General features: G+C 55.3%; 1 protein-coding gene across 2 annotated transcripts; it reads right to left on the bottom strand.

The window, feature by feature from the left end:
- Nucleotides 1-964: 964 nt before the first annotated feature.
- Nucleotides 965-22,302, bottom strand: Pick1 (protein interacting with PRKCA 1). 2 transcript variants are annotated; one of them, XM_028871131.2, is made up of 13 exons: nucleotides 21,893-22,302; nucleotides 21,476-21,579; nucleotides 20,388-20,499; nucleotides 12,331-12,459; nucleotides 10,881-10,947; nucleotides 9,741-9,830; nucleotides 5,586-5,639; nucleotides 5,171-5,233; nucleotides 4,368-4,501; nucleotides 3,981-4,073; nucleotides 3,048-3,098; nucleotides 2,096-2,240; nucleotides 965-1,700 (listed from the first exon to the last, which is right to left on the bottom strand). In XM_028871131.2, the coding sequence occupies exons 2-13, from the start codon at nucleotides 21,514-21,516 to the stop codon at nucleotides 1,429-1,431; spliced, it is 1,251 nt and encodes a 416-aa protein (XP_028726964.1). In that variant the 5' UTR covers nucleotides 21,517-21,579; nucleotides 21,893-22,302; the 3' UTR covers nucleotides 965-1,428. The 2 variants fall into 2 exon arrangements, with proteins under 2 accessions (XP_028726964.1, XP_028726963.1); XM_028871130.2 differs by having other exon boundaries at nucleotides 21,743-21,957.
- Between the last annotated feature and the right edge of the window lie 1,915 nt (nucleotides 22,303-24,217).

Genomic DNA, 24,217 nt, shown 5'->3' with positions numbered 1-24,217 from the left:
TTACAGAGACCATTATTGGATCCTGAGCTGTAGTTTGTTTGTTTTGTTTTGTTTTGTTTGAGACAGGGTTTCTCTGTGTAGCCCTGGCTGTCCTGGAACTCTGTAGACCAGGCTGGCCTCGAACTCACAGAGATCCACCTGCTTCTACCTCTCGAGCGCTGGGATTAAAGACATGCACCACCATGCCCGGCTTCAAGCTGTAGGTTTTGTGCCCTTGACCATCAAAACTGGATGTCTCTTCAGAGATGCAGTGTGGCCAGACGGCTCTGTTGGGTCCCATGTGGATGGATGGTGACAGGCTATCTCCCTCCAGCTCCAGCTCCAGCCTGAGAATCCCACCTGAGTTTCTGCAGGACAGCAGAGCTCAAAGCTACCAAGCAAAAGTGTTTTTCCATTTTGGACCCTGCCTACCACCTTGCACACTCCTTGCCTGTTCTGCTCCCAAATGGCCATATCCCGTCCTAAAGGGCATTCAGAGTAAATCTTTGCAGGTGTGTACCACACCCAGCCTGGCAAGGGAGCAGACAGACTACTGCCTACGGGTAGCAGCATCTCCCTAGCGCCCCCTTGGCCCTGAACTGAACAGGCGCTCCTGGAGTAGTCTTCCTAGCCTTGCATCACCCTGACCAGTACCTCTTCTGCCCCCTTGCCCAAACAAAGGTTTATTTCACAGCCAGAAACACTGAAGGGTTGAAGGGAAAATGCTCAATGATGCCAGAAGCAGTGGGAGCAGGTGACAGTCAAGATCAGCGCCCAGTGTTCCCACGTGTGCTCCTGAGCAAGATGCCACCCTGCGCCTCTCACCCCAGAGGCTATGGGAGAAAACTGCTCCTGCGGGTGTTTCGACATGAGCAGTGGACACAGAGAACTGCCTAAGCCTCTGTCCCGCCCTCCCTCACGCCCCAGGAAGCAGCTGAGATCTGGTTGCAGGGGAGGGTCTGAGCCATTGCAAGGAGCCCATCCGGTCTGTCTGGGTTTCTGTTTATTCAATACAGGCCCAGCATCCAGCCCTTGAGGCTAAGTCAGAACAAATAAATATAGGCTGCTGAGGTGTGCACACGGACTCAGGGCCAGCCTGGTACGCTGGCCCCAGCCTCGGATGTCCACCCAGCTCCCGTTCCCTGCAGGCTTGGCACCACCGAGGTACTCACGGGGACAGGTCCTGCGCTCTGCCTGCTCCAGCCCCTCCTCTTTTCTGTCCAAGGCCCAGCTCTCCCTTGCTGGGAGGTGGGAAGGAAGGATGGGGGCCAGAGTCCAGGTCCCAGGCTGCAGCCCAGGTTCACTGTGCGAGGACAGAGGAGCAGGGAGGCAGGCGCCGAGCCAGCAGGCCTTTATGCGCCACCACATGCCTCCGCTGCCCTACAGCGGCCCCGCCCCGCCCCGCTGCGGTCCTCCCCACTGCCCTGCCCCAGGTCCACTTGAGGGCACTCAGGAGTCACACCAGCTTCCGCCCTTGTCCATGGGCCCAGTGGCCCCACGTGCATTCTTGGACACTTCCCTAGCTGCCCCGTCCTCCTCCTCCTCGTCTTCATCCTCTCCATCAGTGAAGCCACTCTGGTTAGGGCCGTAGGCTAGAGTGGTGTGCGCCAGGTCCACCTCGATGGGGAAGACGTCGGCGTCCCGCAGCACCGCATAGCAGTCATTGTAGTACTTGGACATGGTGGACACGAAGCGCTGCAGCTGGAACACGATGTCCTGGACTGGGGCAGGAGGTGAGCAGACAGGCCCAGTGGCTACAGCTGCCTCCTCCTAGGGAAGACCTGGAGCTGGCCTGTTCTTCCTGCTGGGACACTTCCTGGGCCCCAGGCCTCAGGAAGGGTGGCACAGCCCAAGGCTGCCTGGCCCTACCTAGTTGGCCACCTAGTCCTCCAAACTCCTAGCTCAGGAAAGAGAGAAGGCTGCCTGAGTGAGTGATCATGGGCCCCAACCCAGCCAGGTTCTGAGTGGACTCCTACCAGGGCCTGGTCCTGAGGCCTCGGGGAGACTACCCTCTCTAGGCCTCATCTCTGATCTAGGGAGAGAACGGCACCACCCTGGGGCTCAGCGCCAGGAGAGGACCGAGTCAGGGGGTGCCACAGGCTCGAGAGCCCCTCACCGTGTTTCTGGTCCAGCAGCTCCATCTTCTCTAGCACATCCTTGCGCATCTGCGAGAAGCGGGCCCGAGCCTCCTGGCGGCAGCGCAGGATCAGGCGGTACTCATAGTTGCCTGTGCTCACTCGGTAGAGGGGTTCTCCTAGAGCCTGGGGCAGGCAAGCTTGTCAGCTCTCTTGGGTGGACCTGGGCCTCCCGGGGACAGATGGGGCTGGAAGGCTGCAGGGCTGGCCCAGCTCACAGCTCTACCACAATGGGCTTCCAGACGCCAGTGACGGACAGAAGCTCAAAACAGTAACTTTGGAGGGAGAAAAATCAGCCACAGAAACACGAATACAGCTCACATGAAATAGATGAATACTGGTTAAAAGAGGGACCCTGACTGCAAACAAATCACAAATCAGAAACAACAACAACAACAAACAACAACCAGGCATGGAGAGCGGCTCAGCGGGTAAGAACACTCACTGCTCTCGCAGAGACCCGGGTTCAGTTCCCAGCCCCACACGATCGCTCACAACTGTGTAATTTTAGATCCAACACCCCCGTCTGACCTCCACAGGCACCAGCCATGCGAACGGACACACACACACACACACACACACACACACACACACACACACACACGCAAAACACTCATATATATATAAAAGTAAAAAACACCAACTTTTTTTTTTTAAATCAAAGCATAGGTCAGAAGTGAAATCAGTCAGCTTTTTCTTAGAGGAGCCTCACAACCTTGGAGCACCTGGCCTAGGAGTCACTTCATGGCACACTAGCTGGTACTCCAAGCCAGAGGAGCTGGTAGAATGGGCGGACAGCCCCAAACTCCAGCAATTAAGACCCCAGGGTGCCTGACACCACCCAGAACCTCTGGCAGACCCAGGGCCTTCTAAAGAGGAAGTGTGGGCACCCCACGCCTTCCCGCTACCAGCCGGGGCCCCTTTGGTACTCACAATGCAGCTGTATTCCTCGTCATCCATCTCCTTCACCTTTAGACAGTAGGACTGGATGGGATGGGATGGGTGAGGCCAGGAAGTCAGTAGCCAAACTTCCTGGACTCCCACCCTCATGATTCCAGCCCCACCTGTCATGCCTCCCTATCCCTCAGGTCACCTGGGAACCTGGACACACCAAGAGAGCAGTGGCCACATAGGCCACCTAGCCCTGGACCACCCGGGAAAGGCTGGAAGCCGACATGGACAGAGGCCCAGGAAAGGGGCAGCAGAGCGGTGAGGCACTCCTCTGGGAGGGTGTAAAGGCCTGAAGGCTGGAGACATCCAAAAGGGACCAAATTCAAGTCTCAGGAGATGCTCTGGGGACTGGAGGGTGTGGCTCCGTGGTACAGCACTTGCCTAGCATGCATAAGGCCTGGGGTTCTATCTCCAGAACAGCAAAGATCCCAAACCAAAACCAAAAGGTCCTGCGTGTGGTGGTCCTGCTGGTGGAGCAAAATAGCTGGGGGCTCCTTGAGGACATGCTGTGCACAAGCCTAGTCAAGGCCCTGAGAGGTGAGCAGCAAGAAACCTGAATACTTAACAGATCACTGTCTGGCTTCTTTGACAATCAGATTATCATTTAGGACTCTGAAGGTCCTTGGAAGAATCCTAGACCTAGTCTGAGCTGCTGCTAAAGGTGACAAGTCCCAGGAACAGAAATGACAGAGAATGAGGACTCTCCTGCTCACCAGGCTCTGGGTAACTCAGCGCTCCTTGGTGTGGGAATGCAGTCTAGGCTGCTTCTGATTAGTCAGGCCTTTAATCCCATACTCCTGACTCAACAGAGTGGGTCTGGCCCCACCCTGCCTGCCACGGCACGGCTGCTTGCCTAGGCTGGCCTCAGGGTGGGCTCACCCCAGCTGGTCACACACTGCAGACCACCCAACTCACCAAGTACTCGAACTTCACATCCAGGTATTTCTTGATGGTGAGGCGCGTATCAGGGATGGCTTTGTTGAGGTACGTGTTCAAGTCTGTCAGCATCTAAGAGGTTGGGTGACAAATGGCACAGATGTATCATCCCTCCCAGTGGACTTGGGCATCAGCCAAAGGGCATTGTGTCAAGGTTAGAGACTATGTCAGGCCATGGGCACATTGTGACCCTGCAATGTCTTAAGGTCAACAGGGACCCAGGGAGGCAGAGCGACTGATGGCCGGCCATAGAGGTGACACCAACCTAGTGTCTGCATGGCACCTGACTCCAGCCCAGAACGCCTCCTGTGCTAAGCTGTCCCTCCTGCTCTGACCAGTGGGCATGCTGCATGCCGAGGGACCCACCGGTTTGATGGTTTTCAGTAGCCGAATGCCAAACTTCTCAATGCTGCGGTGTGCATCAGCAAACTTCACGAATGCCTCACTTGCTGCTGGCTGCGGCTCCCGCACCCCAATCACAGAGAACACGTCCCCAAAGGCTGCATGACAAGTTTGCTTTGAAGCCCCGACTTGACCCCCTAATGGAGAAGCCAGGGGCTTGCTGGGCGGCAGGACAGGGGCCTGACAAGCAGAAAGCCACCGTCTGCTCGAAAGGTCTACATCCCAAGGAGGTACATCTTCAAGAGGCCTGCACCATAGTCCCAAGGAGCTGCATCCTCATTCTGGGCCTAGGCTCCCAGGGGAGCTAGCCTTTGTCCCCCAGGTGACCAGACAAAAGGCTAAGTGAAAATCTAGGTGGTCATGCTAGGCAAGAGCAGACACCAGGCCGAGAATCTGGACGCCTGGGTTTGAATGCCAGCTCTGCCACCATGAGCTCTGAGCCCACTTCCTGTCTGGGCTTCCTTTCCTAGCCAGTAAAAGGTTGTCTTTCCTGCCCACATGGGACCGAAGAGACCAGAATGAAGAGAAGCTGCCTGCACTGTGAGTAGCAGTGAGGTACGTGGTGTCCCCCAAAGGTCAGCTGGACCAGATGCTCCATGGTCACTGCCACCCGGTGTGAGGTTGGAGGTCAGAACTGGGCGCTGGCCTTGGCATAGGGATGAGAAGGGCCCCAGAGAGGAACTAGCCACACCGCACTGTTCGGTGTAATTAAGCCCCAAGGGACAGGGGTTTGCAGGGTCACGTGACGTATCTGGGGATGCCATTACCCCGGTGTGTCTGTGACAACTCATAAAAGGCCCGTAGGAGATTCTTGGTGTGTTCCGTCATCCCTGTGGGAACAGACACAAGTGACAGAAGATGGAGACCAAAATCAGGGATCACATTGGCCCCCCAGCCTCACAGTCCACCTGAGGTCCTCACTGGGCATTAGGTCTCCAGGCTTTTCCCCAAGGCCTGGGGATGAAGGCTGAGTTGGCCCTCTATGGGGATCCCATGTGACAGGCAGCTGGGATTATGTATGACAGTCTCCTCGGGGATCTCTCTGGGAATGCAGGAATTTGGAGGGGCGTCTGTTACATTTACTGCTCCCCAAACTCTCTAGGTAGCTCCCCTGCCCCACTGACACTCTCTAGGACAGGGTCCCCAGGACAGACAGCGGCAGGCACTTCCTGGCCGACCTACCCTTGTACAGCTCGGCAGTGCGTTCCAGCTCCTCCAGGCGCTTTACCAACCCATCTGTGGAGGTCAAGAACAGGAGGCTGTGGCCTCAGCAAGCCGGGGGCACAGCCCAGCAGAGGCCAGGCAAAGGTAGAGGCAAAGGTAGCCCGAGGGCTAGCCTCTGCCAAAAACAGGTCTGGGTGGAGTTTGGGCCTCAGGGTTTACTCATCAACTCCCCAGCAAACCCAGAGACAGCAGAGCTGGCTCAGGAGCCCTGTCAGGACCTGGGGCAGCCCAGGGGCTGACGCTCTTCCAGTACAGGCTCTTCCCGAAGCAGGAGGGCTTGAGGGTGGGATTCCCTAGGCAGGCCCCAGGGCGGCTTCCCATAGGCCCAGAAGGCAGACCCTGGCTGGGCTAGCAGCCAAGGCCCCCACACAGCACTCGGAGTGGAGGAGGGCCTTCTGAGCATGGCCAGGGCTGGTTGGGACAACTGCACAGGACGGGCTAGGGTATGGGGGAAGAGCTTCGGAAGGGCTCAGAGGAAGGTCTCACACTAGAATTTGCTGATCACAGCCAACAGCCCAACAGGTATAGACTAAGTGCCCATTTCTCCCTCAGACTGACCAGATTCACTCGACCCCCTCACTGCCAGAGAACGCAATGAAAGCTGAGTCCCTCTCAGACTGAGCTAAGCGGCAGAAGACAGGGACCAGAGCAGCTGCTGGAGAAGCAGAAACCAGCCGCGCTGCCTGGAAGAGGCTTGGACAACTGGGGCCCCTGGGAAGGATGCTCCCCCCCACCTTCACACCCCCCACCTCCCCCACCCCCCCCCACCCCCGGTGGAGTCGCCTGCAGGCTGTGCAGTGAGCTCCAGGTTCCCAGCTGTGTGAGCTGTCCCGTGCTGGGGTGAGCGCTGGGGATGCAGCTGTCTGAGTCATTTCTGCTCCTGGGAGCGACCCCCCCATTCCTGAGCGACCCCCCCATTCCTGAGCGACCCCTCCACACTCCTGGGAGCGACCCCCCCACTCCTGGAGCGACCCCCCCACTCCTGGGAGCGACCCCCCACTCCTGTGAGCGACCCCCACTCCTGGGAGCGACCCCCCCACTCCTGTGAGCGACCCCCCACTCCTGTGAGCGACCCCCCACACTCCTGGGAGCGACCCCCCCCACTCCTGGGAGCGACCCCTCCCCACACTCCTGGGAGCGACCCCTCCCCACACTCCTGTGAGCGACCCCCCCACACTCCTGTGAGCGACCCCCCACACTCCTGGGAGCGACCCTCCCCACTCCTGGGAGCGACCCCTCCCCACACTCCTGAGCGACCCCCCCACACTCCTGAGCGACCCCTCCACACTCCTGAGCGACCCCCCCACACTCCTGAGCGACCCCCCACACTCCTGAGCGACCCCTCCACACTCCTGAGCGACCCCCCCCACACTCCTGAGCGACCCTCCCACACTCCTGAGCAACCCCTCCACACTCCTGAGCGACCCCTCCACACTCCTGGGAGCGACCCCTCCACACTCCTGTGAGCGACCCCCCACGCTCCTGGAGCGACCCCCCCACACTCCTGAGCGACCCCCCACACTCCTGGGAGCGACCCCCCCACACTCCTGAGCGACCCCCCCACACTCCTGAGCGACCCCTCCACACTCCTGAGCGACCCCCCCACACTCCTGAGCGACCCCTCCACAATCCTGGGAGCGACCCCTCCACACTCCTGTGAGCGACCCCTCCACACTCCTGTGAGCGACCCCTCCACACTCCTGTGAGCGACCCCCCACGCTCCTGGGAGCGACCCCCCCCACATTGCTGTGAGCGACCCCCCCCACTCCTGGGAGAGACCCCACTAAAACCCCCTGGTCCGCCCAGTGGGACTTGGGTCTGCGTGGCCCTCTCTGGGGTGAGCAGACTGTGTTGTGGCCCCTCACGGTTCTGTCACCAGCTCGGCCACCGCCCAGGCCCGCAGACAGCCATGGTTGGCCCTCCCTAGCATCTCCCCCGCCAGGACCTGACGGAGCTTGTGAAAGGACTGGTCCTGGGGAATGACGCCCACAGGCTCTCCACGACTGGGGGCGGCCACAGGGCACCCCAGAGGAGTTCTGGTGAGGATCCAGTGAGGATGGTGTGTCTGAAACCTGAGGCCCTGACCAGACCAGTGACTCACTGCAATCAGCATGTGCCAGTAAAGCTGATGGGTGACACACCAAGGTCCCCAACGCCACCAGGACGGATGGGGAGGTGCTGGAGAGGCAGGGAAGGAGAAGTGAAGGGGTTTGTTGTTGATGTCTCGGTTGGGGTTTGTGGCTTTGCTGACTCACTTTGTTTCATGGTCTTTTGGGAGGGGGCGTGGCAGGGACAAGGGGAGGATATGGGGGGACGGGGTGAGCAGAATTGGGGTGCATGATGTGACACTCCCAAAGAATCAATAAAGAAGTTAAATGGAAAAATAAAAATAAAAAGATGTAGAACTCTCAGCTCCTTCCCTGGCGCCATGCCTGCCTGTCTGCTGCCTTGTCCTGACATGGCGATCATGGACTGAACCTCTGACTGTAAGTGCACCCCCCATGAAATGTTTGCCTTCGCAAGGAAAGAAAGGAAGGAGTGTGGTCACGCAAGACCACACTAGGTCTGGGGGTGACCGTGGTAAACCGAAGATCCAGGTCCTGCCCTTGGGCTCCAAGCCCAGCAGAGGCGCTCGGCCAGCAGCCAGTGAGGAACAGGACAGGGAGGAACAGTCACCTCAGCTCCGCCGGCCAGGCTGGAACTGGGAGGAGGCTGACTGGCAGGGGTGGAAAGCATTACAGACACAGGCCTGGGAGCGCAGGAAGCATGGGCCTCCTTGGGCTCCCCACCTCTGGATATGTCCCCCACCTGTGGGGGTGGAGTCCACATCCCTCTCATGACCCGGTGAGGGCTTCTGGGCCCTGACCAGGCCTGAAAGCACCTGCAGCCACACGGAGTCACCCGCTGTGAGCCACAACACTGAAAGTCCGACAACCCCTGTGGGCAGGGACCGCTTAGCCTCTTCTACAGAGGAAGCTGAGGGCTGAGTGGCAGGCTAAGTGCCTCAAGTCATGCAGCCATGCCTGTCTGGGCAGGTCCTGGCTCTCCTGGCTTTGGGGTGGGATTTACTCAGTCAGGGGCTTTGAGCTGGAGGACAGGGACACGGCACAGACCGAAGCTCTTCCCTGGACAGGAAAGCCGGCTGTGGGAAAGGCCTTGAGTGGGAGAGTGGGGGAGGGTGGACACCACAGAGGTCTTCGGGAGGCTGTGGTGGCCCACGGCCTCCAGGTCCCGGCTCCCTGGAGCATGAGCACATGGCCAGCAGGCCCGGCTGTTTTTAGCTGGGTCATGGGACATCATGACAGCTTCAATTTTAGAAATCCTATTTACAGCGAGGGAAATTGCAAGGTTCGGGGGAAACAACAACCCGTTCTAATTTCATCTCAATGCATGGTGACTACAGTAACAAGGATTTATAGGCACCACGGGGCTGAAAATAGCAGCCGCCACTTTGTACCCCATTTGGAACATGCTCAGGCCCCACCCCCACTCTCCCAGCCAATAAGGCCCGTGTGCCCAGCTGAGCCCATGGTTTACATGGGTATTTTTATCCTCCCCGAGTACATGCATAGCACTGCTATTTATAAGCCTGGGCTGGCGGTGGCAGGGACCACGGGTTCCGTCGGCCTCCTGGGGAGACATCCAGTGCGCGTGTCTGCGTGTGTGTAGAGTGCCGGCCGCACATGGCTCCTCTGAGCACAGGTAGAGGCGCCAAGGGCGGCAGCGCCACCTCCTGGTCAAGGGCAGGACTGAGGCGGACAGGACGAGCAGGACAGTGTAGCTGTGCAGGGGCATGCAGGGGTGTGCAGGGGCCTGCATGAGTGTGCAGGGACGTGCAGGGATGTGCAGGGGCGTGCAGGCGGTGGAGAGGGACTCACTCTGCTCAGGCATCCCTGCTGGAAGGGAGCACCCGCCCTCCCAAGTCTGTGCGGCCCCCCACCCCCACCCCCACAGTGACCTAGAGCCCACAGCTGGCAGCTGTAGTAGCTCTTGGGGTCCCCAGGGATACAGAGGTGTGACTTGGCTGTCCTCACCGAGGCAGCGAAGGGCTATCAGACCCAGGAGCTTGACGGAGAGCCGGCCATCAGTCAGGCTGGCGGAAGGAGCACTTACCATTGCACAGGATGGCTCGGCTTAGGCCCAGGGCATCAGCTGTGCCTGAACTCATGTTCTCCACCAGGCGGTGCTTGACTTTCTTCAACACTGGGGCGGAGAGAAAAGGCCAGTGAGACTGCTGCTGAGCAGGTCGTGCCCTCGGGCGGGCGGGGGACATGGCCCAGGGTCTGGTGTGTGGAGTGGTCAGGAAGCCGTGGCTCTCAGCAGAGTGTCCTGAGCTACCTGTCCCACTCAGCGCTGATCGGAGGAGCCAAACAGGTAAACATAGAGCGCTCGGCACAAGGACTGAGACCTGCTATCTGCCGCTGGTCACTGAGAGCCCAGGGCTTGTCCGTGCTAAGCAAGGGCTGACAGGCCAGCCAGAGAGGCCTCGTCCCTTCTTTCTTCCAGGGAACACGTGAGATGGCTTGTGGCACGGCAAGGCTCTGGAGGGGTTCTTAAGCTGATTACATCATAGTAGTGGGCATCATGACTGCCACCGGCCGGCCGGTCACTGCATATACCCAGCTAAGGTCTCAGAAGGGTCCTGGGCTGGAGTCACGGGGCTCAAGAGAGCAGGAATGTCAGACCAGGCGTGGTGGTGCAGCCTTTAATCCCAGTACTCGGCAGGCAGAGGCAGGGGGATCTCTGAGTTGGAGGCTAGCCTGGTCTACAGAACAAGTTCCAGGACAGCCAGGGCTACACAGAGAAACCACTGGTGAGCTTGTCTGCCCTTAGCCTCTCTCCCCCAGGGCCGTGGGCGGTACGTGAGCATGGGTTGATCTGGGTCTTCTGCCAGGAGACTGCCGAGGCTCTTTGCCTCACACCGTTGTCATGTGGCTGATCCAGAGGAAGTGGCAGCTAATTATTGCTGTTTCAAGGCTTCTACAGAAGCAAGGTCCTGCCCTTCTAGGCACAGGCAACTTCCAAATAGCACACCCTAAGGTCCAGTGTGCACCCTAGTCTTCCTGGAAGTACAGTGCAGGAGAGGCCACAGAGGAGGCGTGGGAGTGGGGGGTGTGATACAGGGTGGTGGGAATGCAGGGCCGGGGCCTGGGAATGCTACAAGGGGAGCACCTGGCTCCTCCGAGCCTTCTGGATCAGCTTGGACAGAAAAAGCCAGAGCCCACGGCACATGGCTGCTCTGGCCTGGCTTACCGATGTCCAGGGACATGCCCTGCTTGGGGTCCGCCTGCAGCTTGTTGTAATGGATGGTCACCTCCCCCTGCAAGAGCAGCACAGTCAGTCAGGGCGGCAGTGGACTTCCGGCCCACCCGCCCTCCAGACTATCGCTGCAACCCTCCCTAGACCACCAACCAGAAGGGGAGGAGCAGGACTCTGGGGACTCCGTCCAGCAGGAGAGGTTGAGTGACTCGGACAGGGGAGGGCGTCCGACCACAGGCGGCCACCGTGGTCACTCTAGTCTCTGCAGTCCTAAAGCCTCTGAGACGGGCTGAATCTGCTCACATCCCACTTGGACTGAAAACTCACACCCACAGCACAGACGAAGTGAACCGTTGCCGTCAGTTAGGGGCAGGCTGTGAAGGGCTCCCTGGGGACTGACAGGGCCCTGAGCCCCTCCTTGGTCTGCCCGATGCCTGAAGGGGCACTAGGAGGAGCTACAGAGGTCATCCTCTCCTTCGTGAGGACTAAGTACCAATGTGACTCGGGTACGGGACCAGAGGAAGCCGGGGTGGTGTGTGCCTGAGTGGAAGCAAGAAGGGGGCAGTGGGAGCTGAAGAGATGGCTCGGTTCTCAGCACCCACATGGTGGCTCACAGCCATGGTCACTCCAAGGCCAGGGGGCTGATGCCCTCCGACTTTCCAGTACAAATGTGGTGCACACACATACTTGTAGCCACTATGTACATAAAATAAAATAAATCCACTAAAAATATTTTTGAACGTAGGGGTAGTAGGGCTGGTCTGGAGCCTCGGAGGACGGCATAGGAAGGGGAAGGCACTGGCCTGGCTGGGGTGTGGGGCCTCAGGGCCCAAGTCTACACAAGCTGGACCCCACCCTGGACGCCGGGACTGCCTGCCATCTGTGGCTTTGCAGTCCTCACAGAGCTCGCTCACTACAGTTCCCAAGGCTCCCCAGTGCTGAACTGCTGGGGAGTGGCAGAAAGGCCGTGTTTGTCCTGACCGAATGGACACTGCAGAGCAAGGGTCTCAGTGGAACATCTCGGGTGGGGAACTAGCAGGAGGGAAGGGATGAGGGCTACATCTGGACTGGAAATGCCTGAGCTTAGGGCTCCCCACAGCCTCAAGTCCCCGAGAAACTCAGGAAGCAGTTCCCACAACAAAACTCTAGGGCAAACATGGCCCAGCTGTGGTCACTGGAGTTCACTGACCCAGGGAGGTCACTGTCGGCATATAACTGCCTCTGAGCTCTAACCAGGGACATCACAACTCATCTGAGTGTTTAGCACTTCTGGGAGCTTACAGGGGTCCAGGAGACTCCAATGTGTCCCTCATACTGCGATACAAGAAGCAGTGACCCTAAGCCGGCTAGGCCCCTGGCAGCCTGGGTAGCTCAGCAGGGACCTGACAGGCTCCGCCTCCCACTCCAGAGCGAGCTCCTCCCCGCTGCTCCGGCAGGGTCTCACCTTCACCTCCTGGATCATCTTCGCCACCTCGACTTTGGTTTTCCCTTTGATCGACCTGCCATTGACCCCGGTGATCTCATCCCCAGCCGCCACCGTGCCGTCCAAGGCTGCAGGTGTATTGTCAAATACCTGTCATGTGAAGGAAGTGGAGGGCAATGAGGTGGACCGGGGACCGGGGCAGGCCCTCCCTCTACTCAGGCAGTGCCAGGGAAGACGAGAGGAAAGCTCCCCATTCTTGGGAAGTGGGGAGAAGCAGGCTGTGGGGCCCAGCAGTCAGACTGTTGTCTATACAGCAAATACACTGACCCTCACGGCCCTCACACCTGCTCCTGCAGTCACTACCTTCCACGGCTTTTCCAACAACGCTGTCGGCAGCCAAAGCACTTCTTAACAATTGCACAGCTCCTCTGGCTGAGCAAGGGCCCGTTGCCCGGGAGCCCTTTCCCAGGCCCACCCTTCAACAGGACTTGTGCTCACTGGCGGTCAGGTGGTGTGCCGTCAAAGACCAGCTGTTTACTGGTAACAGTAAGGAGACGGCTGTCTATGGGGGCCACACACAGACGCAGGGCACACACAGATTCAAGGGGCACACACACACAGACATGGTGTGCACACACACAGACATGGTGTGCACACACAGACGCAGGGGGCGCACACAGACATGGTGTGCACAGACATGGTGTGCACACACAGACACAGTGGCACACACACAGACATGGTGTGCACACACAGACACAGGGGCACACACACAGACATGGTGTGCACACACAGACACAGTGGCACACACACAGACATGGTGTGCACAGACACAGGGGCACACACACACAGACATGGTATGCACACACACAGACATGGTGTGCACACACAGACACAGGGGCACACACAGATGGAGGAGCACAGACTGGACCGGAGAGTAAGGACAGAGACACCAAACTTGCCAGCAGTGGTTCTGTACCTTCAAACTTGTTTTTGAGATAGGTAGGGCCTAACTTTGTAGCCCAGATGGGCCTTGAACTAGCAAACTTCCTGCCTCAGCCTCATAATAACAGGGATACCAGCCACCATATCTGGCTCCTGTGTTATCTTTAGTTTCTAAATTTTCTAAAAGAAAAAACATGTCTAAAGGATACTTTGTAATATGTTTTACAATGTTACAAGGAAAAATGAAGCAACTAAGGTAAACATTTATCAACCTTCTGATCATGTTACAAGTATCCCAATAAGCCACCAGGAAGCCAGGGCGGCCCTGGCACACGCCTTTAATCCCAGCACTCGGGAGGCAGAGCCAGGCAGATCTCTGTGAGTTCGAGGCCAGTCTGGGCTACAGAGTGAGATCCAGGACAGGTACCAAAACAACACAAAGAAACTCTGTCTCAGAAAAAAAAAAAAAAAGTGACCAGGAGACAACAGGGACTATGGAAACACTGCTGAGAGAAGCAGGCATAATCGGACCAAAGCGATGCTGGACTTGACCGCCACCATGTGCAGACGCAGATTGGTGAAGCACCTCTTGGATATGTTGGTGAAGATGTTTCCGGAGAGAATGAACTGAGTGGGGAGCGGGGAAGCCTGCCTGAAACCTGGGCAGGGCCACCCCACAGGCCTGGCTAGCAAGGGAGGGTTAGAGGAAAGGCTGCTAGCACAGACGCTCTCTCTGCTCTCAGGCCATCAGCAGGGGAGCTGCTCTGCTCCTGCCACGGAATACGACAAACCCAAACTGAGTGCTTCCTCCAAGTTTTCTGGAAGGTATGCTGTCACGGCAATGATAACGCCCAACACAGAAAATGGGTACTAAAGAGGTGAGGTGGCTGCTGTGACAGCACAGTCATGTGGTCCTGAAGTCTGGTGTGCACAGGACATTTAGGAAAGCTGGGCGGTGCAGGCTGGAGAAGCCCCAGATAATGTGGTAAACTTATCCCAGTGGGCAGAGCTGGTGTAGCGGAAGAGAGCCAACTCCTACAATCTGCCCTCTGCCTTCCACTCATGTGTCATGCCATGTGTGCACACATGCACAGACACACATGCAAAACAGATCAATGTCAAACAAGACTATGGGGGGCTGGAGAGGTGGCTCAGAGGTTAAGAGCCCTGGCTGCTCTTCCAGAGGTCCTGAGTTCAATTCCCAGCAACCACATGGTGGCTCACAACCATCTGTAATGAGATCTGGTGCCCTCTTCTGGTGTGCAGGGATACATGCAGGAAAGAACACTGTATACATAATAAACAAACAAATAAATGTTTTAAAAAAACAAGACTATGGGGATCTTTAAAGATAGCTAATACATTTGGATACATTTGGCATGTAAGATGAATATGAACCTTTCAGGACCCAGAGTGGATGCTGTGGTTTAAGGTGGGTGTCAAGCCGACAAGATCTTGACAGTCAAGTGACTGGACTGAGAAATACACCTTGTTGTCACATGGTGTCCTAGGAACCCCAAGGACCTTTATGTGAGTCTGTGAGGATGTTTGCAGAGAGACTACCTAAGGAGTGTGTGAATGCAGGCTGTACCATCCCATAGGCTGGAGCCTGGAGGAGAGGAGGAAAGGGGAAAGGCGGCCTGCACAGTACACACATGTTCCTGTTCTCTGGATCCTCTCATGTGACTGCTCAGCCACGAGCTCCCTGCACTGAGAGACAGAAACCTGTGACCCAGCCAAGGTAAATCCCTCCCCTAACTGTTCCCCTTGGGTATCTGGACACAGCAGTGAGAGCAATGGTCCACATTTGTGGATGAGAAGACGTGACGGAAGACAGCAGTACTGTCCGCAGCAATCTGCAGACGCAGTGAACTCCTGACAATACCCCAGGGACATTTTTACAGATGGAAAGACTAAAAACCTAAGATTCACAGAATATCGAGGAACTTTGAAAGGCCAACATAATCTTGAGAAAGAATAATAAAGCTGGGAGACTCACATTTGATTTCAAATTTTCCTACAAAGCTAGAGTCATTGGACTAGAGATCTAGAAATAACCTGCATAGACAGACAAGTGATTGATGAGTGCTAAGAACATTGGAAGGACAAAGGTCAGTCTGGAGAACGCAGGACCCATGGCAAGAACATAGAAACGTAACTCAACATTTTGAGTTAAAAATAAACTACAATACAATGAACTCTAACATCACACTAAGCAAAATAAATCTCTAGTTCTACTTACAAGAGTCCCTGGAATAGTCAAAGCCACAGAGACAGAGAGGAGCATGGGACCTGCAGGGGCTGAGGAGAGGGAGTCAGCGAGGCCATCCCCAGTCAGTTTTAAGGGCTGGAGAGTGGTGACAGGTGCACCATGTGGCGAGTGTATTTTAAAGCCCCTGAGAATGGGTAGGTGGGTAAGTTCTGCGGGATGTGTGTTTGTGACAACTGGAAAACAGGGCAGGGTGTATGTAAGAGTGATATATGAGACGCTCATATACTACAGAGGCCCAGATGACACCCCTTTCTGAGGACCCAGCACAGCCACAAATAAGGCTGTGTCTACAGCTGTCACCCCGACACCTGAGACGCAGGAATGACCAGTTCCCCAAAGGCTTGATGGATAAGAATAAGGCACACATGAGTAAAAGTCCCAATAAGAAAGACATAGTGGCCGGGCGGTGGTGGCGCACGCCTTTGACCCCAGCACTCAGGAGGCAGAGACAGGCGGATCTCTGTGAGTTCGAGGCCAGCCTGGACTACCAAGTGAGTTCCAGGAAAGGCACAAAGCTACACAGAAAAACCCTGTGGGGGGGGGGGGATCCAGTGAGATGCTCAGTAGGAAAAGGGGCTTTGCTGCCAAGCCTGGTGACCCTAAGACTTAGGCGGTGGGAGGAGAAGCAACTCCCACAAGCTGCACTTCAACCTCCGCACATGTTCCGTCACACACACACACACACACACACACACACACACACACACACACACACACACACACGTTCCGTGACACAGGAGCCCCTCCACTAAATAAGTGGGTCTGAAAAGTCCTCACTGATCAATTGATCGTTTAAGACGGAGTCTCTCTACATAGCCCTGGCTGTCCTATAATTCACTATGTGTAGACCAGGGTGGCCCTGAACTCGCAACCTGCCTGCTTCTGCCTCTCTAGCACTGGGATACTTGGTGGGCCACCAAGTCCAGCCCTAAACATTTTTATTTATTCACTTACAGAATAAAAATTAGGGGATGTAAACCAGGCAGTGATGGTGCACACCTTTAATCCCAACACTCAGCAGGCAGGGGCAGATGATCTCTGTGAGTTCGAGACCAGCTTGGTCTACAAAGCAAGTTCCAGGACAGCCAGGGCTACACAAGAAACCCTGTCTCAAAAAACTTGAAAAAAATAAATAAATAAGGGCTGGAAAGATGACTCGGTGGTCGAGGGTACTTGCTGCACTTGCAGAAGTCAGTTCCCAGCACCCATCCAGTGGTTCACAACCATCTGCAACTCCAGTCCCAGGGGACCTGACACCCTCTTCTGACCTCCATGGCACAGGCATGCATGTGGTGCACAGACACACGTGCAGGCAAACATTCACACACATAAAATAAAATACATAAATCTATCCAAAGTTCAGGTGGATATCTATTTCCAAACCTAGTATTATTTTTTAAGTGCTGGGGATGGACCCAGGGTCTCAGTCACTCTCAGCACGTGCCATACCACGGAGCCACCCTGGCCCTCTGACCTTCACTCCTGAACTTGAGCTCACGTTACCTCTGAGAAATAAGGGAATGCCAGTGACAGACAAGAGGCCTCTAGACTGTATACTGTCCACCTGTCCCTCCTCAGAAAGCCAGAGGACATGCTCCATCCGAATGGGGAATGAAGCCAAAAAGAAGGCCCTGGGACTGAGAATGAAGAGCAGAGGCCCCCAGGGGTTAGACTGAAGACAGACAAGGAGGGAAAGTCTACTGAGAAAGCAAGATCGCATGGGGCAAAGAGCAAGAAATACCAAAGAGTAATGAGAGGCACTGCTAGGAAGAGAACAGGGCTGAGCATGGGCACATGCCTCTAAGTCTAGCATGTGAGGTAGCTGGAGAATCAGTAGTTCAAGGCCAGCTTCAGCTACATGGGGAATTTGAGGCCAGCCTAGGCTACATGAGACTGCCTCAAAAAAAAGTCACCGATTCAAGACTAAAGAGACAGTTGGGCAGTTAAGGGCACAGGCCACTCTTCCAGAGGACCTGGGTTTGAATCCCAGGACTCACACAGTGGTTCACAACTGTCTGTAACTCCAGTCCCAGGGGATCTGACGCCCTCTGCTGGCCTCCACAGGCACCAGGCATAGATGTGGTGCACAGACACATGTGCCGGTAAAACATCCACACACATAAAATAAAGGAAGGGGGAGGGAGGGAGGAGGGAGGGAGGGAGAGAGTGAGGGAAGGAGGGAGGGAGGGAGGATGAAAGACACCAGTTCATCAGAAAGTTCAAGACAAGCGCTGTAGAAGGGGCCTTGCTTTTGTCCCTTCTCTGTCTCCTTGGCCTCCAGAGCTGACCAGGATTTGGAAACTGTTCCCCAAACGTTGCCTGTGGTGCTAACACTGAGTCAAGACAGTGACTGTGATGGGAAGATGGGGTAAGAGGGAGATTTGTGGTTTTCGAAGAGCTGAACTCCTTCTCCTGAACCAAGAACAAGTGATCAAGGAAACAAAACCAGGAGGGCTGGAGAGGAGGCTCAGCAATTAAGAGTGCATCCTGGCCGGTGGGGGTGGGGGTGGGGGTGGGGGCGGGGGTGTCGCACGCCTTTAATCCCAGCACTCGGGAGGCAGAAGCAGGCAGATCTCTGTGAGTTTGAGGCCAGCCTGGGCTACAGAGTAAGTTCCAGGACAGGCTCCAAAGCTACAGAGAGAAACCCTGTCTCAAAACAAACAAACAAACAAACAAATAAATAAATAAATAAAGTGCATCCTGTTCTTGTAGAAGACCTGAGTTCCCAGCCCTCATGTCAAGCAAGCAGCTCACAAATGCCTGTGACTTAGCTTCAGAGGGATCTAACGCCTGTTCTGCATGGACATCTACACACACACACACACACACACACACACACGTAATAGTAAAACCAAGGCAAGTAGGAGTCCTATCTGCAGCAGTAGCTGAAGAGGAGGAGACAAGGGGCAGGAACTGCAGGTAGACACAGGCCTTTGTGCACTTGCTATATGCAAACAAAACAAATCCCATCATGTTCTGATGCAGTTCATTCAAACACACATGCCCTTGGGGGCCTGAACAGATGGGCCCAAGGGGAGTGGCCAGGAGGCTGAGCAAGCACGTGGTCAGGAGGGACTCAGAAAGGTCTCCTTCAGTCTCCTGGGGCAGAAGAGACCAAATCACCCTTGAAGGTAGAGGTCAGAGCAGATGATCCTCCCAGAGACCCAGTGCCGTCTGCCCGAGGCCTACTCTGCTGGGTGTCCCAACAGGGTACAGTCTGGATCCTTCCTTCCAAGGCCACAGGAATGTCACTGACTGCTCAGGCACCTGGTGAAGGTGGCCTCATGACTGGCTGCCGGAGCCGTGCATCGCAGTGGACACATCATCAGGACAGCCTCCTCAGCAGACACCATGAAGCTGCCATCCAACACCAGCACGGCAGCTGGGGCAGGAAGACAGGCACAGCTGTCAGAGACCAGGGCAGCGGTGACTCAGTGGAGCTGCCTAAGTGCCTGGCCTGCGCTCTGCCATTCGGCTTCATTTTCACAAGAACTCAGACATTTGTGCCTGCATTCTTTATCTCATTAATGTACTTGGTTTTGTTTCTTTTGAAACAGGGTCTCATGGAGCCCAGGACATTTACTTAATTTTAAAAATGTCATGTGATGTGTGTGATGTATGTGCACCATATGCGTGAAGGGACTGGAGGCCGCATCAGATCCCATGGAACTTGAGTTACAGGTGGTTTGTGAACTGCCTGATACGGGTGCTGGGAACCAAACCTGGGTTACATATTTTAAACCCCCACTTTCCAGATCAGAAAACTGAGACCCAGAGTGGATACGAAACTCACTGGTAATTCATGTGAATCTTGGGCTACTACCTCCTTTTGTTTGTTTGCTGAGAAGGTCTCAAGTAGCCCACACTGGCCTCAAACTCATTCACCGTGCAGCTGAGCATGACTCATAATCGCTGATCCTCCCTGCCTCCACCTCCCAAGTGCAGGGATCACAGGTGCATGCTGCCTCCTCCAGCAAGGACATTACTATTTCATAGCCTTCCTACTTCGGTCGGTGAGCAGATTGATTAGAGACCTTCCCTGAATGTCTGTTACATGCTAGACACGGACCAGCATTAACTTAGTCCAACACACATGGTGTAAGGCCAAGAGCCTGCCAGACAGCCAGATCAGGACAAGCTGTAGCGAAGAGCAGGTGGAAAAGGGAACAGGGCAGCCCCTCTTAGAGCGGGGGCCAGTCTGGCTAAGAACAGACCTCAGAAACACGGAAGGCTGGTGAGATGCCTCAGCAGGTAGAGTACTTACTACACAAGCCTGCTGGCCTGATTTCCAACTTGGGATCTCACGGTAGTCCCCTCTATATATTCGCCATGACTTGAGGGCACCCATACACATACACATACACACACACACACACACACACACACACACACACACACACACACCAAACGCAAAAACCAATGGTAAGATCTTAAAGAAACAAGACAGACCTTTGTCTCTGTGTGTATGTTTACACACTCAGGTGTGTGGTGGTCAGACGCTCTTTGCTTTCATTCTTCGGGCATCAACCACTTTTTGGGGGGGGACTCAGTGTCTCTCCGTGGCCTGGAAATCACCTATTAGGTTACACTAGTTGGCCAGTGAAGCCCAGGGATCCACCTGTCCCCACCCCCCACGCACTATGGTGACAAGAGCATACTGTCCCATCAGTGTTTTACTCAGGCGCCTGGGATTGAACTCTGCTACTCAAACTTGCACGGCAAGCATCCTACCGGCTGAGCCGCCCCAGCCCGGAGCTAGTTCTTCCAGAGTGGAGAGATGAACCTCCTTCTGTCACACCCAAGAAAGGAGGGGACTCACTCCACTCAGGCCCCTGCCCCCCCCCCCCCAAAGCGTGCCTCATACCTGGACAATATAGAGACAGGGACAGTACTGGGCCCCTCCTCCAATGCTGATCCCAATCAAGTTCTGAGCATCCTTCTGCAGGGTGACCTTCCCAGGCACAGTGGGGATTCCTCTGGAAAGAGAAGCAGGTGGAGGTGAATCTGGAGAAAGGATGACTGGAAGGAGAAGGCCACATGAAATAACCTCTTCCTTCCTGAGCCAGAAAGAGCATCGGTACCAGAACACGCTCAAGAGTCAAGCAGCTGCAGGTTCAAAGCCCAGAGCTCCCATAATCTGCTCTGGGACTCAGGTCAGGCACTTCCTCTGCTTCTCTTTCCTTCACCCCCAACATGAAATGAGGCTCCCTGGTCAGAGACCTTACAAGAAATGTGCATGGACCCCATCCTAGTCCAGAGCAGGCAAGTCCAAGAAACAAACTCAAAGATTCAGCCAGGCTCCGTCCTTGCCCCCTTCTCAGGCACACGCAGGACGTTATAGCCACCTTCCCTTTAGAATAAAGCTAGTCAACTATGCCCCAGCCATCTTCCAATGATACTGCTCAGTTACCACCCGGCAATGTTCACTATCAATGAGCTTAGGTGTGTCCTGTGCTGAACAGGCTCAGGTGTCAACCTGGTTACTGAAGACTGATTTGCTAACAACCAACGGCTGCTCATCCCTTACTAAGGACTAACGACACACAAGGCCATGACATCTACTCCTCACTCTGGGACAAATCTAATTTTTCAAAGTCTACCTTACTGATCATCTATGCTGGGGAAGAAGGTCTGTGATGTTCCCGGGCAGCCCCTCTGTGGCCACCTTTGGAACACCTTCCCAAGGCCACCCCAACAGGACCGCTCCACTTGCTGTGCTGTGGCTGGATCATGCCATCGGGGCTCGCAGGGCCTGAATCGTGATGACCTGTTAGCCTGTCACAAGCCCACCCACCCCCACCCCGCCCCCACCAAGTGAAGAACTACTAGAATGTTCGGATCCATTTCTGCTTCCATACACTGAGAAGTAGAAACGCGTGGAGCTGAGACACCCAAGGACACGAGGGACCTGGGTCCTCAGCTCCCAGGTCTTGGTGGGAGGGGAACACTCACAATTTATCCTCCTCGATGTCATAGTCCAAGTCCGCAAACATGGTTCCGAGAGTTGGGGCCGACAGGCTAACTGCCCAGCTCGGGAGGGGAATGGGGAACTGGGTCTGGGAGAAAAAAAGAACGCGGGGCTCGAGGGAACTGAAGTGCCCAGATGTCAGCCCCAGCTCCCTCCCACCCTGCCCCATCCGGGACAGCGCGGGCCTCCAGCCCTCCGCTCCGGACCGGGCGGGGAGCCTAGGGCTGGAAGCCGGGGCAGGTGATTCTTACTTGGTACCGGGGAGGACCCCAGGCCAGGGCGATGGGCTCGGATTCCAGAGTCCGCCCCAGGGTCTCCAGACCCTTGGGAGCCGCTTCGGTCGCTCACCGAGAGAGTCGGTCCCACAGCCGGGCCTGGGCCAGGCTGGCACCTGAACCCACCTGCCGTTCCACCTGGCGGCGACCGCGACTGTCGCGTCACTTCCGGCGGGGCGCGGAAGTCCCGCCTCCCCCCGTGGGTGTTTGCCCCAATCCCTGAAGGCAACCCGTCTCTCTCCGCTCCCCGACTCTCTGAACCAGGAAAAAGGACAAGTGTGTAGTGGAAGTTCGCTGTGAGTGTGAGAAGACGGGGAAGGAAGGAAAGGTCCAGACCTGCTGGCGGCCCCGGGCCCCGCCCTAGGCCGTGCAGCCATCTTGGGGAGGGCAGGGCTCTTCCCGGCTTCCTTAGCTGCCCTCTGGGGACCACTCTAGCCCGGCGGTTGCTAGGGCAACGGAAGCATCCTGGGGCCGGGCGAAGTTCGGCGAACTGCAAACCTCAAGATCTTCGCTTTCCCATTTTCAGTGCCGCTTCCTATGGAAAGCCTGTGTTTCCTCTACTACAGAGCGTCTGGGCCGGAAGGTTCCCGCGAGATCTCAGTCTCACAAAGAAAGAAATTAAGTACCTGAGGGAGGGAGTAACTTTGTTCAGGGATGCTTACAGTTGGTATAAGATCCAGATCTTGGTCCTGAAACCCCTACCGCCAGTCTGGGGTCCTTTTAACATCTGCGCTAAACTCGAAGCCACAATAGGTATATTCAGTGGGCTTTTTTTTTTTTTAAAGATTTATTTATTATGTGTACAGAAGAGGGTGCCAGATCTCACTACAGATGGTTGTGAGCCACCATGTGGGTGCTGGGAATTGAACTCAGGACCTCTGGAAGAACAGTCAGTGCTCTTAACCGCTGAGCCATCTCTCCAGCCCTCAGTGGGCTTTTAAAGGACAGATTTGGTTTGTCTTTCCTGCACGTACCTCAGTTTCCCCACATACATACTATTAGCATTCAGTAAATGTTTCTGCGGTAATTTGGCAAAGACCCTTCACACCACCTCCTTCCTTAGTGCTGAGGGACCTGGAATCCTACTGAAGATACAGCCTCCATGCCCCCGAGGCTCAACAAACACCATCAATGCTTCCCAGCTGGGAAGGCCAATCTCATCCGCCCACGACCCCTGCTGCCAACAATATGTCAAGTAAATTTGCTGGAGGAGAATGGCCCTGCTAGGACCACAGTGCTGGCAACCACCTCATCCAGGCAGAGTGAGACCAGTGTCCCTACCCAGCTGTTAGAGAGTGCATCTAGGAGGCACGAAGTCCCTTGTGCTCACAGATAAGCACTAGGGGAACCAGGAATGTTAACAACACAGGGTTGTCTCTCCAAAGGAGAGATGTATAACCTGTTTTCTGCCCAGAAGACTGGGAATGGATGTGGTTAATTGCTTGGTGACCTTGGCACTATCTGTGTGGCTGAGACCACACTGGATACTTCCCCAGATCCTCATCTTGAGCTTGCTTTCTCAGTTAATCTATAGAACCCATCTTTATGGAAGATATCACTTGTACTTTACAAAAAGTTTCAGTGTAGTCATGTCCGGAGCACATAAGTGAGTCAATGATCACCAGAAAACTTTTTATCGGAAAAATTTTTTTACTGTGCTTAAATAAGCCCAAAATAATGCCTCAGGGGCAGACTCAGAAGTTTGCACCACTATTCGTAATAGCCAGAACTTGGAAACAACTTAGATGCGTGTCAACTGAAGAATGGATTAAGAAAATGTGGTACATATACATAATGGAGTACTACTCAGCAGAGAAAAACAATGACAGCATGAAATTTGCAGGCAAATGGATGGAACTAGAAAATATCATCCTGAGTGAGGTAACCCAAACCCAGAAGGACAAACATGGTATGTACTCACTCTTAAGTGGATACTAGATATAAAGTAACGAACAATCAGACTGCAACCAGGGAGGATACACAGCAGGGGTGACCCTAGGATGACTGGGGTTTATAATAAGTTTTGGTTTTACCCAATCATTGGGCAAGCTTTAGTGAAACATTCACTATTAGGATAAGAATTTGTGCTGTATCAAGCTGATAATAGAAAAAAAATAAATGAAAAAAAAAAGTTTGCACCAACACCAACTACTGAGACATGTTGAATCAAACTGCCATCTTGCCTCTCCTGGATTGACACTCTGCTGGCCGTGGTGTTCACAGAGACCCCTGCAGGGGTGCGGGATGGCTATCCACATAGCCTAGGGAGGCCTTCCCATCGCCTGCAGGGAGCTGAGCTGAGTCTCAGCGGGTGTGTTGAATGCCACCATGGCAGCCACCTTCCCTCTGCCCACTGCTCTGCAGCTCAGATCACTGACGGAGAATCCCAGTCCATCTTCTCCCCGTGAGGACAGAACAGGTACTGGCAGCCACCCCGTGCAAGTGGGGAGT

This window comes from Peromyscus leucopus, chromosome 20 (assembly GCF_004664715.2).
Source record: "Peromyscus leucopus breed LL Stock chromosome 20, UCI_PerLeu_2.1, whole genome shotgun sequence".
Lineage (NCBI taxonomy): Eukaryota > Metazoa > Chordata > Mammalia > Rodentia > Cricetidae > Peromyscus > Peromyscus leucopus.
Note: the sequence above shows the minus strand (reverse complement) of the source record. Positions and strands in the feature narration are given on the sequence as shown.